Source organism: Rhineura floridana, chromosome 2, assembly GCF_030035675.1.
Source record: "Rhineura floridana isolate rRhiFlo1 chromosome 2, rRhiFlo1.hap2, whole genome shotgun sequence".
Classification (NCBI taxonomy): Eukaryota; Metazoa; Chordata; class Lepidosauria; order Squamata; family Rhineuridae; genus Rhineura; species Rhineura floridana.
Window position 1 is genome coordinate 157,876,641 of NC_084481.1, and position 17,571 is coordinate 157,894,211.

The 17,571-nt window shown below is 41.4% G+C and overlaps 1 protein-coding gene across 1 annotated transcript in view; it reads right to left on the reverse strand.

Moving 5' to 3' along the window:
* MYBPC3 (myosin binding protein C3) overlaps positions 1-17,571 on the reverse strand; it is a 123,945-nt gene that overhangs the window by 90,858 nt on the left and 15,516 nt on the right. Inside the window, exons 2-6 of the mRNA XM_061613178.1 lie at positions 12,828-13,094; positions 9,208-9,333; positions 7,897-7,983; positions 7,531-7,679; positions 4,751-4,868 (exon numbers count right to left, since the gene is read on the reverse strand). Of these exons, the coding sequence (XP_061469162.1) occupies positions 4,751-4,868; positions 7,531-7,679; positions 7,897-7,983; positions 9,208-9,333; positions 12,828-13,094 (747 nt within the window). The remainder of the gene's footprint in view (positions 1-4,750; positions 4,869-7,530; positions 7,680-7,896; positions 7,984-9,207; positions 9,334-12,827; positions 13,095-17,571) is intronic.

Genomic DNA, 17,571 nt, shown 5'->3' on the forward strand with positions numbered 1-17,571 from the left:
ACCCATAGGAGTCCACACTTGCTTGCCCAGTCCTGAGGAGGGAGACAAGTCCTGTGCAACTAGTCATATCCCTTTATTAGGGGGTTCCAGGGGGCCTGTCAGATGTTGCAACAACATCTTTGCTTGTGTAGCCATGCCTAGTAGTGCTTTGCTCTGATCTGAATGCTATGTGATCTGTAACCTAATCTATGTTCCAGTCCTATGCTAAACTGTGGATTAAGGCCATTGGCAAAAACAGAGCCCAGAGTCCTGAGTCTGAATCTGTTGGTGACAGCCAGGACATGTATAGGATTTCAGCCTTGGAGGCTCTCTCTCATCTAGTTCCTGCATTGATGCTTTCCTTTCTTTTCTTTAAGTTTTCCCCACAGGGAAAGTTGAGCAAACATGCTCCCATTTTGCTCAGGTTCTAATTCTCATCCTTCATGTGTTGTTCTAACGTGCTGAATCAAGATGCGCCTTTAGGCAAATATCAGGCCACTTATTCCTCAACATTTTGCTTCTTAATCAGTAACAACTTCTACAACTGAGATGGATTCAGAGCAATAACAAAACAAATGTCTTACAGCAAAAAGTGTTGGTCAAACTAGCCATCTAAAAATACTCCTCTGCAAGTTCCTGTATTTGATTGGAGTCAGAGAAATGGGCTAGCTCCAGCACTTTTCTACTTATTGTTTTAAATCTTGTGTGGAAAAGGGCTGTGTGTGATAGAATTCATTTTTGCTTCTTTACACTTCCTCTTTTAAGGCTGAACTGAAACGGAACTATGCTTTATATTCTGACATTCTTTTTACATTTGCTGACTTGACTGCACAATACTGGATGTAGATGAAGAATGCATCTGAATTCAGTTTGCTTGCAGTCATGCTGTTTTAAGGTTGCCATAAAATAAAATAAAATAAAATAAACAAATGAGACATGTCTTCTGTTTTTCAGATGGGATTGTCAAATTGAATTGGAAAGGAGATAGCCCAGACTGCAATCCTGTTTAGGGTTAGGCTTATTAATATTCAGGTACTTAACTGTTCTCTGGACTGAAGCCAAAATCAAGATCTTATGTTCCTTAATAGCTACTGGAGAAAATGTTTCGGTCCAAGGGCCACATTCCCTTATGGACAAGCTTCTGGGGGTCACATGCCCTGTGGTGCACAGGGCCAGGAGCAAAAGTGGGTGTGGCAACATATGAGACTCTTACGTTTGCACAGTAGGCTACATTCCAGACATATTACGTTGGAGGTTTCTGCACACCTTATTTATTTATTTATTTATTTTCATTTCTAGACCGCCCATAGCTAATAGCTCTCTGGGCGGTGTACAAAACGAGATTAAAATACAATATAGAATAAAAAAAGCATGGTTAACGAGCAAAGTCAAGGAAGCTCTTAGAGGCAAAAAGTCTTCCTTCAGAAAATGGAAGTCTTGTCCAAATGAAGAAAATAAAAAAGAACACAAACTCTGGCAAAAGAAATGCAAGAAGACAATAAGGGATGCTAAAAAAGAATTTGAGGAGCACATTGCTAAGAACATAAAAACCAACAACAAAAAATTCTATAAATACATTCAAAGCAGGAGACCATCTAGGGAGACAATTGGACCCTTGGATGATAAGGGAGTCAAAGGTGTACTAAAGAACGATAAGGAGATTGCAGAGAAGCTAAATGAATTCTTTGCATCTGTCTTCACAGTGGAAGATATAGGGCAGATCCCTGAACCTGAACTAACATTTGCAGGAAGGGATTCTGAGGAACTGAGACAAATAGTGGTAACGAGAGAGGAAGTTCTAAGCTTAATGGACAATATAAAAACTGACAAATCACCGGACCCGGATGGCATCCACCCGAGAGTTCTCAAAGAACTCAAAGGTGAAATTGCTGATCTGCTAACTAAAATATGTAACTTGTCCCTTGGATCCTCCTCCGTGCCTGAGGACTGGAAAGTGGCAAATGTAACACCAATCTTCAAAAAGGGATCCAGAGGGGATCCCGGAAATTACAGGCCAGTTAGCTTAACTTCTGTCCCTGGAAAACTGGTAGAAAGTATGATTAAAGCTAGATTAACTAAGCACATAGAAGAACAAGCCTTGCTGAAGCAGAGCCAGCATGGCTTCTGCAAGGGAAAGTCCTGTCTCAGTAACCTATTAGAATTCTTTGAGACTGTCAACAAGCATATAGATAGAGGTGATCCAGTGGACATAGTGTACTTAGACTTTCAAAAAGCGTTTGACAAGGTACCTCACCAAAGGCTTCTGAGGAAGTTTAGCAGTCATGGAATAAGAGGAGAGGTCCTCTTGTGGATAAGAAATTGGTTAAGAAGCAGAAAGCAGAGAGTAGGAATAAACGGACAGTTCTCCCAATGGAGGGCTGTAGAAAGTGGAGTCCCTCAAGGATCGGTATTGGGACCTGTACTTTTCAACTTGTTCATTAATGACCTAGAATTAGGAGTGAGCAGTGAAGTGGCCAAGTTTGCTGACGACACTAAATTGTTCAGGGTTGTTAAAACAAAAAGGGATTGCGAAGAGCTCCAAAAAGACCTCTCCAAACTGAGTGAATGGGCAGAAAAATGGCAAATGCAATTCAATATAAACAAGTGTAAAATTATGCATATTGGAGCAAAAAATCTGAATTTCACATATACGCTCATGGGGTCTGAACTGGCGGTGACCGACCAGGAGAGAGACCTCGGGGTTGTAGTGGACAGCACGATGAAAATGTCGACCCAGTGTGCGGCAGCCGTGAAAAAGGCAAATTCCATGCTAGCGATAATTAGGAAAGGTATTGAAAATAAAACAGCCGATATCATAATGCCGTTGTATAAATCTATGGTGCGGCCACATTTGGAATACTGTGTACAGTTCTGGTCGCCTCATCTCAAAAAGGATATTATAGAGTTGGAAAAGGTTCAGAAGAGGGCAACCAGAATGATCAAGGGGATGGAGCGACTCCCTTACGAGGAAAGGTTGCAGCATTTGGGGCTTTTTAGTTTAGAGAAAAGGCGGGTCAGAGGAGACATGATAGAAGTGTATAAAATTATGCATGGCATTGAGAAAGTGGATAGAGAAAAGTTCTTCTCCCTCTCTCATAATACTAGAACTCGTGGACATTCAAAGAAGCTGAATGTTGGAAGATTCAGGACAGACAAAAGGAAGTACTTCTTTACTCAGCGCATAGTTAAACTATGGAATTTGCTCCCACAAGATGCAGTAATGGCCACCAGCTTGGACGGCTTTAAAAGAAGATTAGACAACTTCATGGAGGACAGGGCTATCAATGGCTACTAGCCATGATGGCTGTGCTCTGCCACCCTAGTCAGAGGCAGCATGCTTCTGAAAACCAGTTGCCGGAAGCCTCAGGAGGGGAGTGTTCTTGCACTCGGGTCCTGGTTGCGGGCTTCCCCCAGGCACCTGGTTGGCCACTGTGAGAACAGGATGCTGGACTAGATGGGCCACTGGCCTGATCCAGCAGGCTCTTCTTATGTTCTTATGTTCTTATCAGTAACAAAGGAACACATTAAACTAAAAACATTAAACATAAACCATTAAACATTAAAATGCCTGGGAGTATAGCCAGGTCTTAACCTGGCGCCTAAAAGAAAGAACCGTAGGCGCCAGGCATATTTCCTCTGGTAAGCTGTTCCATAATTCGGGGGCCACCACAGAAAAGGCCCTAGATCTGGTAACAGTCCTCCGGGCATCCTGGTGAGTTGGTACCCGGAGGAGGGCCTTAGATACTGAACGAAGTGAACGGGTAGGTTCATAGCGGGAGAGGCGTTCCACAAGGCATGCAAGGCCCAGCTCAATTCAAGCATATATTCTAGCTAGACAACTGCATTTGAGGGGGGTGCAGAGCAGGGCTGTTGAGGAGTGTGGTCTGGAAGGGGTGTGGCCTGGGGAGAGTCTTGCGGGCCAGATATAGCGGCTTAGAAGACTGCATTTGGTCTCTGGTTCTAAGGTTCTCCACCCCTGTTCTATTGTATTAAGTCGGGATGCTTGAAGAATTTGACCTTTGAAAATGCTGATGCATACTGATCTGATCCACACTTCTGGATTGATGCGCAGATTGGAACTTAGTTATCTCCTAGAGTTTGCACTTCCCAAATGTTGTGTGCCAGTTCTAGGCCTCCAAAACGTATCAAGATTTCTTGACAATGGAAGATCTTGTTTGTGCTATTTTTGATTACTTTTTGTTCTTGATGTGTATTTTATTAATGTTAAATAAAACATTTTTAAAATGTATCAAAATGTGTTTGATAATGCATATTTTGAGAGAAAATGTGTTTAGACATGTGTATTTAAATGCAATTCTTCATGCAAATCTACATTTTTCAGATTCATGTGGAAACAGGATGGAACAGATGGGTTAATACATGTAAAGTGACATGGATCAGAAAGACTGATTCACCATCTCTAGTGTGAAGGGCCTTGGACGCTCTTGAATAGATCATTTAAAATAAAGGCCACCCTGTAAATAATTAAATGTCCCCACGATAGGGGACACTTGGTGCTGCAAATGCCAAGTGGAAAAAAATCTTTTAACTACACCAAATCCTGTTATTCCCTCCACAGCACTCCCTAAAATTCCCATTCTCACTCCTACACCAGTGTTCTTCAAACTTCATCAGTAATTTCCCCATTTTATACAGTTTTTTTAGTCAGTGCACACCTTGGATTAGAAATGTTATATGCAGTGAAGGCAGAGGGGATAGCTACTCCAGCAACACAAGGCACCTCTATAATTATGAATATTCATCATCTTACCATTGACAACAAGGCTAAAATTACAGCTATCAAACTTGTCCTTAGTAGATGCTTCACATCTATATCCTCCTGCATAAGTTGTTTTTGCTTCAATAATGTGCATTTCAAAGATGTAAACCTTTAAAAAGATAGAATACAGTTGGACCATATCACGAGACATTTTGTATTCAGATCCTAGCGCAACGCTCATATGCATGTGTGCCTGCCAGAGCATAGAGCTGCTCTTGTGTCTTGACAGCTCAACAAGTATCCTTTACTTTCTCTAATAAAATACCTATACTCTTTCCTCCTTTCTTTGCCAAATCGAATATATCTTGCATCTTTTTTTCTTAAACTTCCACATACCAATCTTTTTATCATGACATTGTATGTGTTGTTGGTCTCTCTCTCTGGGGAGTCTACTTCTGCAAACATCTAACTTAGAAACTCTATTAAGATCTTCAAGGTCTGTTCAAACGCATCTGACTGAAAAGCTGGGCCAAAGGTGCTGTTGCTAGACAGATATAAAAGATTTAGAAACACTGTCACACCAAGAGACATGCCAGTCATGGGGCTAAAATGACTGCTGTCGTCTGTGGGGTTGAAATGCACTGGAATAGCGGTGGGCCACCTGTGGACTTCCAGATGTTACTGGACTACAACTCTCATCCTCCCTGGCCATTAGCCATGCTGACTGCTAAAGCTGCTGGGAACTGAAGTCCAAGAACTCTGTAAGGCCACAGGTTCCTCACCTCTGTTCTAGAACCTCAGATACGATTAAAATAAGGGGTAACTTTTAATCTCCCTCTGTGTCCTGACAAGGGCATTATCTTGCAAATGGGTCATTCAGATTTGATTTTTCTGTGGGGACACTTGGTACATGGGGGTCCACATGTTCCCCTTTTTCACTCACAATATTCATTGCTGTTCCACTGCTTGCTGTCCACACTACTGGGCAGAGATTTGCAAAAATTGTCATGGCTATAGATCTCTTAGCCCTCCCTTCAAACACTCCTCCACCTCTCTCCCAGTTAAATTATAGCTTATTTATTTATTTATTACATTTATATACCACCCCATAGCCAAAGCTCTCTGGGCAGTTTACAGCTTGATTATTCCTTCTGAAAAAACAATTTTGTACAATTCTGATTTAATACAATTGTGCAAGATAAATAAGTGATAAATGGGGGCTACTTCATGCTCTGAGAGGGCTATGTGCACGTGCCAAGATTTCTGTAAATTCAGATAAATCTTTTCTCCCAGTCTTCTCAAACTGACTCCCAACTAGGGATGGAAGAATCTGTCAGTTTTGTTTCTCTCGGTTTCTCATTTTTCCAGTCTTGAGTTCAGTTCTCCAGGTTTTTCCAGCAGGTTGCTATTTTTAAAAAAATCTTTATGAAACTTCTTCAGCATTTTAGTGTGAATTTCTCCTAATAAACATATTTTTGTCAGTAGTTTTGACTAATATACCAATTTTTGCAAGCAATTCCTTCTAATATAATGCATTTTTGTATGTTATTTTCACTAATATATTCACTTTTATACACATTTCCCCCTAATATATGCATTTTTGTAAAAATCGGTTGAAGTGCATTGCAAAATTCAGATAAGTGTGAATTTTAAAGGATGGCTGTGTTTCAGTTCTGATATTGTTTCGGAAAGTGAGGATTTGATAAATTCATACTGAATCCAATTTCTGCCCCATCCCTGCTCCCAGCTTCAGCTTAAAACACCTCAGGTCTGATCATGTTGCCAAGAGGGAAAAGAATGAAATGGTCTTAAACTTCTTCTTGTGGTTATTTCAAAGCTCTCCAAAAGTCTCTTGCAGCATCGTAGAGGATTTTTGAGGGGGGGAGCAAGAGCCAGCCAGTGGGGTTCCTGCTGCAGGGAGATGTTGGCTTCTTCCTGTCGTTTTTTAAAATTCTCTCCACTGCTCTGTGCCCCAGAGCTTCCTCCTGCTGCAGGAGACTCTTGGAGAAGTTTGAAAAAACAGTGAGAAGAGGCTCCTCTTTTCCCTTCTCAGCAACATGATCCCAAGATGCTTTAAGCTGATGTTGATGATTAGCTGCAGAAGGCTGGGAGAGAGGAATCACTGTAGTTAACAGAAAGATGAGCAGACACATATTCACCGCCCCCATTCAGAGCACTAAGCAGCCCCAAGCATTTATGTTTATTATTACACGCAATGAACAAATCTGCTCATACAAGGAGCAAACAGAAGTAGGACCATGGCAAGAGAGGACACCACTGAAACATCACCACCACCCAGGTGACAAACCACCCAACTACCTACCCTGCAAAAAGTGTGCTAAGGAGCTCTCACATCAGCAGTGACTGCAGATGTATGGTGGGTTATTTTTACCTATCTGATTTTCTGTGGTAAAGGAAAATCTGGATTAAAGGATGAAAAAGTATGGGCTGACATAACGATGAGGACAACGACGTGCAGACACTTTGAAAAACTTCTGAACATGAGCAGCACAAAGTCCACAATAAACTGCTGAGTGGAAGCACCTGCCATAGATATACAATGTACTCCTCTTATACCAGATGTATTGATACAAATCTCAGGCCTAGCAGGTGGATGATAATAGGTTGCAATTGGCCTCTAAGCTAAATGGGCACCAGCTTTTGTCTAATAGAAGCAGTAGCTTTAAATAAATATATGACACAAGAGGAATGTGTGGTAGTCACTGTATGCAATTCTTGACATTTCTACCACAGAGTTAAGATTCTTTTTAGCCTTGAAACAGCAAAATGTAGGCTAAAAAAATAGGAAAGGATCAGTCTGCTGGTGATACCTTGTTATTTCGGTCATAACTCTCATGAAGCTGGAGATGTTTTCCCACTTTGCTTCCCAGGTCCATCCATTTTCCCTTGAACCATTTCACTGAAGGCTTCTTCAGCAGGCTTTCACCTGCCACTTTGGCAGTGAATGTAATGTTCCCACCTTGAAAAGAAAATATATTATGGTGAATGTGTGATCTGAGATGTAACATCTCTGTTAAGTCAGCAGCATACAATTGGAGAGAGAGAGAGAGAGAGAGAGAGAGACAGACAGACAGAGAGAGATAGAGAGAGAGAGAGAGAGAGAGAGAGAGCCCACCCGCCTGCCCGCCAACAGAAGGAGCCTATCCACTCACCCCAGCACTAGGTCATGCACTTACCAACTGTCACTTCTCCATCCTGTGGCCGCATCACAAAGATACCAATTGGATCCACAGGCACTTCTTGCTGGACTTCTGTAGGAAGAGCTGGAAAGCAAATGAAGAATTATATTAAAGTTTTTTCTTACATTGTGTCATCTGTTCTAGACTATAGAATAGATCTTTTACATAACCGCCAAGCTATCCTGTCTACAATATATGTTTCAGTAGAGCTATTCTGTGAGATGCTTAATTCCCACTTCTCAGGTCTACGAAGTGTGTGCCAGATAAAAAACAGAGATGCTTTTGTGTGCTTGCAAGCAGAGCTTATTCTTCCATGAAGGATCATTATCTTGACTATCTTCCTCCCACTATTACACATTGTTGACAGCTCCTCTCTTTCCCATATATTCTGTATTAATTTATTCTAAAAGAACTAATGTTGCATGGATTTAAAAACAAACAAGGTATTTGTCTCCTTGGTTAAATGCTAGAAAAACTTGTCCTATAATATAATGGGTTAATATGCATCACAATTCAAAATAAACTTCACCAGCATCAGCATATGCTTGAGGCTGTGCTCAAGATGGTGGCTTCTTGTCAATATGGTCCACTCCTTCCTGCACCCCCCTTTACATTGACAGACTTCTATGGGAGGGATCAAAAATTCCACAGATGTCTACTTGACTGCACATATGTGCATACCAATAACATTTTGAAAGGTTAGGGAAAGGTCATAGCTTAAGCAGAGAGCACATGCTTTACAATCAAAAGATCCTAGGTTTAATCCCTGGCATCTTCAGGTAGGCTGGGGAAGACTCCTGCCTGAAACTCTAGAGAGCAGCTGCTAGTCATTGGTGACAACACTGAGCTTGGTAGACCAATGAGCGGATGATGTAAGGTGGCTTCCTATGCCCCATCCCTAACAGGAAAACAATACAAGTGATTTATAAGGTACATGTACCAAAAAATAGGGACAGTTGTCTGCCACCCTGGGCTCCCATTGGAAGGAAGGGCAGGATATAAATAAAATAAATAAATAATGATAATTCCTGCATTTTGTAACATATACATGGTGCTGAAAGTGTCTTTATTTTTTTCCCCAGTACAAAGACACATCTGTTGGACACATGTACTGAGTAATGTATGTACTGGTGTCCCAGTTTGTTAGTCCATTTGATGTAGCTCACAAGCTCATTAATGTTCTTGAGGTGCTGTTTCTTATACTTCCAACTTTTCCCATTGATAATACTAAATATCCATGTTTTCATTATCCTATTATTCCAGCCAGTAGGCCAAAGAAGGGGACTACCAGTGTCACATCTTGTTTACCTTCTGAGACCTTGCTACCAGCATCTACCAGGTTCTTGCTACCAGGTTCTGATCCAGCATCTATAGATGCATTTGAGACAGTTGGTTCAGGAGTAGATTCAGTAGGAGGGACCTCCTCTATCTTTTCTGGAAAGGAAAAGAATGCAAGAAAAGTCACAGCAAGCCTTGTTGTTTTTTAAATAAAAATGTGTATAATAAAACTGTTTTATTTTTTAATAAAAAATTATTTATTTATTTATTGCATTTGTATACCGCCCCATAGCCAAAGCTCTCTGGGCGGTTTACAACAATTAAAAACATTAAAAACAAATATACAAATTTAAAAACACATTTTTAAAAAGCAATTTAAAAAAATATGCTAAAATGCCTGGGAGAAGAGGAAAGTCTTGACCTGGTGCCGAAAAGATAACAGTGTTGGCGCCAGGCGCACCTCATCAACAAAATCAGTATTGTAGGAAGAATGGATAGAGGAATGTAATACTTTAAACTGTATATACTATTTACAGTAGAGATTGGTATTAGGTTGCACATGGTAAGTAGTTAGTGAAGGGAGGAGGAGTGAGATGGATTGTTGGTGAGTGCTGTGTGTGAGTGGTTGAGAGAATGGGGAATGGTGGTATATATATGAATAAGTGACAGTTGGCAGTTAGATAGGGAATAGTTCTTGAAACGTAGGGTTTGGTTATTGAGAAAGTTAGATAGGGCTGAGTTTATGAGATAGATAGAAACTGGGTCTTGGGTAGTGAGGGTTGGAAGGGAGGTTTAGGAGTGGGTAGAGAGGCAGGGTTTGATTAATTATGTTAGTTGATGAGAACTCAAGATACATGGGGGACTGAGGCTTTCCTAGTGCCTGAGCACCAATAAGCAGAAGCATTGCTTAGCTGTAGTGTGTGTGTAAAATGTATCCCTTTGTGTTAAAGGCTAAGTTATAGGGGGGTATATGACAGGGACATGCTGAAAAATTGGTGCTCTACAGCAAAGCATAGTGGACTGTTTTGAATGGCATCTCATGTTACATGCAAGATCCTGTAACAGAGGTTCCAAATCAGTAATAAAGAAATCCAAATTATTTGAGCAGAATGTATAAATTTAGGATTGAGATAATACAAGATTGCATAATTTATGTTTTCTTGTCTATATAATTGATCTTTTTTTTTTAGAGTTTGGAATTTTATTTTTAAAGGTTTTGATGACAGCAGTTAAAAAGTTGGAAATACTAGAGCAGTCAGGCTACTTCAGGTTAAAAGTGGGGAGAATGTTCTAGAACACAAGGTTAATTTTATTTAAGGATTTTCTTTCTTGCTCTCATGTAAACTTTGCAGTGCACACGCACACAGTGGACTCTTTTTATAATGAAAGGAGGGAAACATTAAGCCCTGCCATTGACCACATGGGCAACTCAGTCTGTGAACACACTAGACACCAGAACAAAGTGTTTCCATTAGCCACACCTGGAGGGGAAACAGGTTGATCTGCCAATCAGTTGCAAAATCTCTTTGAAGCAGAACATTTTTCCAACCCCCCCACTCTAGCTCATCCCACCAGCTTTTACAATAAAAAGGGGTGGGGTTTGACTACTGTTGTATGCCCCCATTTTCAGAAGAGAGAAGTGGAGATGCATTGGAACTGGCAGAACAGTGTGTTACGAGTGCTCGGCTAACCCCATTTTGGTTCAAGTGGAATCAATGAGGTGCAAGGCCCTGGAGCATTCTGGACTTATAATTCCCACCCCACACCTCCTGTTGCCTTGCTGGTTATGCATTCCTGAGGTACTGTGAAAGGGGCAGCACAAGGCCATCCTGTGAGCAACAAAAATAACCAAGAGAAACTGAAATAAATGTTATCTTCTTCCTTGGCAGACTTCCCTCAAGCCCAGCAGAACTCTCCCATTGGTCAAAGAAAGCATTAGAAATTAGCCTGACTTTCTCAGGGTCAGCAAGAAACATGTACACACACACACAAAATCACCTCATACCCAGACCCCTCCTTTTTCAGGGGAGTTGGAAGAGGAAAAGTGTCTTTAAAATGCAAGGCTTGAGACCTAGAAGGGGGGGTAATGGCAATCTGAGTTCCAACATGTGTAACTACACTCTTAAAGAACTCAATGCGGGACTGCAGGGACAGAACAGGCAGGGAGCATGTGTCTCAGCACAAGCCTTGAGGCAAACAGATTCCTTCCTGCTTTTGGGCCAGAGCTCCTTCACATCACTTCAGCTGTATTCCACTGCCCACTCCTGGGCCTAGGATAGGTAATCTCTCCTACCTGTCACTCCTTATAGTAATAGGGTCTTTTGATCTCTTTAGTTTAAAGTCATGAATGGATTAGGATATTAATTATTAATGCTGCCCTGCACCCAGTAATTTTGTAATGCTATTCTTCTATTTTATCTCAATAAAAGAAAGCTTTGCTTTACAGGGGCGTCACTACCGGGGTGCGGAGGGTGCGGACTGCACCTGGGTGACACCCTGAGGGGGGTGACACCCAGAGCCGCCCCGCCCTGTGCTATTGCCCAGCAAAGGAGCCGAGAAGTGCTCCGGATCGGCGTAGCCAACTCCTCCTTGGAGGCGGGAGGGCGAGACGGAAAGCAGACGCCCGCTCACTGGCAGTGAAGCCAGGATGGGCCTTCCACCGCCAGCCTGGAGTGCATGTGCATGCACGCATACGCGCGCCAGAGGGCGCTTGCCGGAGGTCCACACCCCCCCACACTCCCGCTAGTGACGCCGCTGTTGCTTTAGTCTGGTTTGGACCTGCATTTCTTGGGTTATACACACACCATTTAGGCACATTTCAGGGCAAAGCACTTGTTTTATCCCTAGCAAAAGATCCCCCTCCTCTCAAGGAGGTGTGTTTCATGGGACACGTGGATTGCAGGTTCACACACTCAGGTTCCCAACGCGTGTTGTAACAAGTGAGTGTGTTTCTATCCTCAGTTTCTGAAGAAGGCTTTGAGGGAATGTATTGTGAGGAAAGATGAAATGGAAAAATAAATGGTGTCATTTCTTTCAAGCCACCCAAACAAGGATGGTTCAGTTTTAACAAAACTGCAGATGAACTGGGGCAGCATTCTTGCTTATTTCTTTTCAGAGAAAAGTGTAACTTCTTTTCACCTTTAAAGCTGATGTTCCTCTCAACCATGAACTTGACTGCTGAGAGAGCAATATGACAGAACAGACTGCTGTGGAGTACTGGGTGATTCCCGTATTATCAGATTCTTCATAATAAATAAATGCTTGGCTGATGTCCGAGACAAAACCACAACCTGGAACAACATTATTGCAGGTGTCCAGAACCTTTGGCCCTCCAGATGTTGCTGAACTACAATTCCCATCAGCCCCAACAACCAAGCAAAGGATGATGGGAGTTGTAGTTCAGCAACATCTGGAGGGCCAAAGTTTCATCACACCTGCATTATTGTTTATGTCATTTAGACTAATAAGCTTATTCACAAATTAGATTCCAGTTAGCTAGCAAGTAGTTTTCCAGTGAGGACCATACCATTAGCTCTGTCATTTATGCATTAAATGCTCTTGAGCAAGGGCTAATGCAATTTCACACAGTTCATAATGGCTCCAATAGCCAAATAGGGTAGTTGTGTGCATTCATGTTGAACCCCATTTACCTGGTTCTTTGACTTTGAGTTCAAATTTGACCTTGGAACTTCCAGCAATGACAGCGTATGTCACATCATCGTCTTTTCCGACATTGTTAATGGTCAGTGAGTGTTTGTTCCCCTCTGACTTGATGACATACTTCTCACTTGCAGTAATTTCTATACCATTTCGCTGCCACTTCACCTTGACACCTGTCTTCTCTGTCTCTGCTTCAAATACAGCAACACCTCCTGCTACAACATCTGATGTCTTTGGCTTCTTGATGAAAGCTGAAGCTGGAGAGAAAACAGAAAGGTTTATTTTCTGCAACAAGACTGACAAATGCATGTCAGTCTGCCCTTTTCTCCCACCCCCTCTTCTACCTACATTGCATATGGAATTTCCACAGAAAAGTTACTTTCAGAAATGGAACCGATTACTCACACTTTACTCTTATTCTTTTTGTTAACAGAATATTATATGCACATTTGTTGTCGCTCTCTCTCTGGCTCAGATTTTACATTAGCCATTAATTCATTTAGATGAGCCATTGCTATGAGCCATTGCTATGAGCCTCTAAAGAGAAATACTAAAGAGCGGAATAATTCACCACTGGCATACTTCACTTCTCAGCAGCCTGAGAAGAACTGTCTTCCTGTCTCCCTTTCTCTCCTCTCCTACTTCCAAATCCAAAGACTGAAAGACCACCGTCTCACACACCCTGAACTGTGATGTGTATGGTGGATTTAAAAAGAGAAATGCTAATATCAGGAGCACATGAGGGCCAGGCCACATGTTATGCTAAATGTGGAGTTAGGCCTTGTTTATTAATTTTTAAATGTGTAAATTGCAGCTGGAGATCACAGCAAGAGGAAGGGGTTTCAACCATTTAGCCCTATGCTCTGATCCTAACAAAAACTGGAAGACCAAACTATATATTTAACATAATATGTGGCTCCAAGTCATCCAACGAATTATGGGGATGGAGGCAGCGGCAGGGATAAATGAATATGAGAAGGCAAGTAGTCTTGTACCTGTTATTAAGTCCTTGGATTTTCACATACGTACAAGGGATTTCCTACTTCTGGCAAGCAGGTCAAAACAGTTTCCACACAAGCCTCCCCCATTTTTATATCCCTTATCCAACCCTGACCACATCCAAAACCTGCACACATTAAGCTTCTATAGAACAGATGACTATATCACATAAGTCTTCTGTAGGTCACTCACCTTATAAAAATAGATTTATCAGCATATTTACCTATTTTTTAAAAAAGATATATTTATATTTATAAAGATATATCTATGTCCTCACAAGGCACTACCAACAGATAAAAATAAATTACAGTAAAACTAAAAAATAAAATTAAAACTAAACAGCAAATAAAAAACAACATCTATGGCAAGGGCAAGAGCTGCATTTTCCAATCACCTGAACCATTACATTTTGTCTATGGAAAAATGCAAAATGTCCTCAGGTCATCAGTTGTGATTACTCTGTTGAATATAGTATTGTAAATGTTATAGGCACCCTCTGAATAGTGCCCATTAAATAGTTTGGTGATGAGTAATTCAATCCCATGCCTGCAGAACTATTTTATAAATATTTTCAGGTTGGCTACTCCTGTGCTATATCAGAAGTGCAAAATTTAATAAAGTTTTTTTTTCACTTTGGAAAAAAAAGAAGTGCAAGAATTCAGATAATACCCATTTCAGAGAAATGAAGGTGATAAGATAGAACTATCTACAAAAGCTGTTGATAGAGAAATATTGTTTTTAAATGTCCTTTTCAAAGTTTAATAAGTAAGTTCTGATAAAATAACATTGTTTGGTATTCTTGATCTTATACCACTGAAATTACTGGAATTATTGGGATAGGGTAATATTCTGAAGAGTTGTCATATCCCCTACGGTAGAGGTAAGGAATCCACAGCCCTCCCAACATTATGGAACCGCAACTTCCATCATTCCTGCCCATTAGATATGCTGGCTGGGGCTGATTGGAGCTGTAGTCCAAAACATCTGGACAGCCACAGGTTCTCCCCATCCTAGGGCATCTTTATATTTTATCTAGACACCTTTGTTTTTATCCTGCTGGCAATTAGCTCTTTTATGGCTTTGAGTTGGTCTTTAGTTTTAAGCAGATTTATAAATGACTAACACAGAGACAGTCAAAGACATTTTCTGCCTGAGTCAGAGAAGCAAATTGTGCATCCCACCCCCTTAGTCAATGTGCATAGCACCCAAGGCTGTTTATGTCTTTTTGGTGGTGCCTGAGCAGAAAATCCTACTAGCACCTCTCCCCACTCTCCCTGGTAATAAAAATACTATAAAGTATACATTTCCTGCATTTTTATGATATCCCAAACAAGCTTCCTGAAGTGGCTACCTCATCCTGTCTACTAGTAAGGCTGGCCCTTGATAGTTTCCCATCAAATATCCATACATGTATTTTTCCTTACCATAATCTCTGGTCACACAGGTGCTCCAGGCTTTTATCATGCTTTAAAATACCCTGTAACATCTGTTGAGCCCAAAGGAATAGCACGACAAGAGAAAACAGCATGATCGACATGCCTCTGTCGCACTACCTTCAAATTTACATTTTCTATTTTCCATTTCCAGCCATAGTTTATTGAATGCTATGAACTCCCTTGCTGAAAACAATAGGGATAATGAGTATGGATGCTCTTCTACAGCTACCCTCTGAAGTTTCAAATGGGGACAGAAAATAGCAAAAAATGACATGGGGACAGGATATTGCAATACTGCACTACCTAATGGTAGGATTGGCCCTGGATCATTGTCCAGGATATATACACACTCATTTATTTGGTCCTCTTGTTAAAGAAGAGTGTCTTGCTAAGTCAGGGGTGGGGAACCTGTGGCCTTGCAGATGTTATTGGACTCCAATTCCATTTGCCCCAACTAGCATGTTGAATTGTTGGAGTTGCAGTCCAGCAGCATCTGGAGGGCCACCCCTGTGCATCTGGGAAGATGCATACAGAACAAGTCGTCTGAAAGCAGAACTCTATTTGTCCAGTTGAGTTAAAACATGAGACGATTTGGTCCATTGTCTTTGCATTGTTCATTCATTCATTTATTCATCATTTTATCTGCATGTCGCCTTTCCACAAAAAATTGTGCTCAAGGCAGCTTACAACAAGCTGAACAAAAATACATCTCAAAAACAACTGCAAAAACGATTTCCTAATAACCAAAAATAATAAACAGTAACACAACAAATATAACAGCAAGCAAAAACAACTTTTCCATATTATAAACAATCTTTAAAATTACTAATTATGGATATTAGTATTTAATCCAAAGTATTTCAAGTAGTTCTTTTAATATTCATTAAATTCATATGATACATAGAAAAGTATGTGTATTATAAATTCGGTTAAAAGACTCTTAGATGCTAAACACACAGAAAAAATAGGTGCAGGATTACTGGGAGCTCAAAGCATAAATGGGTGGTTGGTACAGTGCTGCTATGCCCCACAAGCTTTTTAACAACGTCTCTAAACAGACAAGAATACAGCACACTTAGGAGTCCAGCCAGTTCGGAAGACTACCGAACATCTATTATTTGGCTCCTTTCCCCATACCACTGGGGATAAAAGGATTTAGAGAAATAGTTTTGTGGAAGCCCAGTCGTCATCACTCATCCTGTTAGCCTCAAAAGCTTTCATAAAAATGTTAATTACTTGACAACAATGTAGCCTGTAAAAGTTCCAACTTTCAGATGGCAACATGTCAGGGTATGCTGCTAATGTGCTGTGGCAGGCTACAGAGGGAGGAGATATCAAGGAACATAAGAACATAAGAAGAGCCTGCTGGATCAGGCCAGTGGCCCATCTAGTCCAGCATCCTGTTCTCACAGTGGCCAAAAGGAGATATCAAGCTGGTAGTTGCTGCAGTTCAGAAGAAAGATTCAGATATTTTTTCCATCATCATATTAGTTTCACATTAGATATTTTGTAGAAATGACTAAGATTTGCAGATAAAATAAAAATAGTCTCCTCCTCTGAACTTGGCTATCAAATACTGTATCTCTTTCTCTGAATCATCTTGAAACTTCTAGTCTCATTCTATTTAAGGTAATTCTTATAGTTCTTCCTGAACTATAGCCACATATCAACATGTTGCTGCCAAATACTAAGCCATCTGGAAAATGTGCTTGCTGTGCTGGCATAAGTCATCCCTGTGCCAGCCTGCAGACAGATGAGCTCTGATAAACCAGTGTAGCTTCTAGTCAGGGAACAGGGCACTGTGGATGTGCAGCTTCTCAGTTGTCCCCAATTCTTCCATGGCAGCTGAGTCATGCTTTCTCTAAGCCCCTGGACTACTAAGGGAATAAGAAGCCAACAGAGCACTGGTAAGATGAATCCAGGACTCCAAGCACAGGGCCGGCTCCAGGAATGCCGGGGCCCTTGGGCATCAGTTTGCCCTGGGTCTCGGCGTGTGTGTGTGTGCACGCGTGCATGCACGCAGTCCCCCATGCTCCCCACCTACCTGTCTGCTATCTTTAACCATTGCCCTTAACGAAGATGGCGGCCGCAGTTTCCCTAAGGGGATGACACCTCTGCCACCATCTTTGTTGATGGCATGTGTGCGTGCTATGCACGCACATCTCTGCCATCAACTAAGATGGTGGCAGGGGTTTCAGTATCTTAGGGAAACGGTGGCCACCATCTTTGTTAAGGGCAATGGTAAAAGACAGCAGACAGGTAGGTGGGGGGATGTGGGGGGCCGTGGATCGCGGAAGGG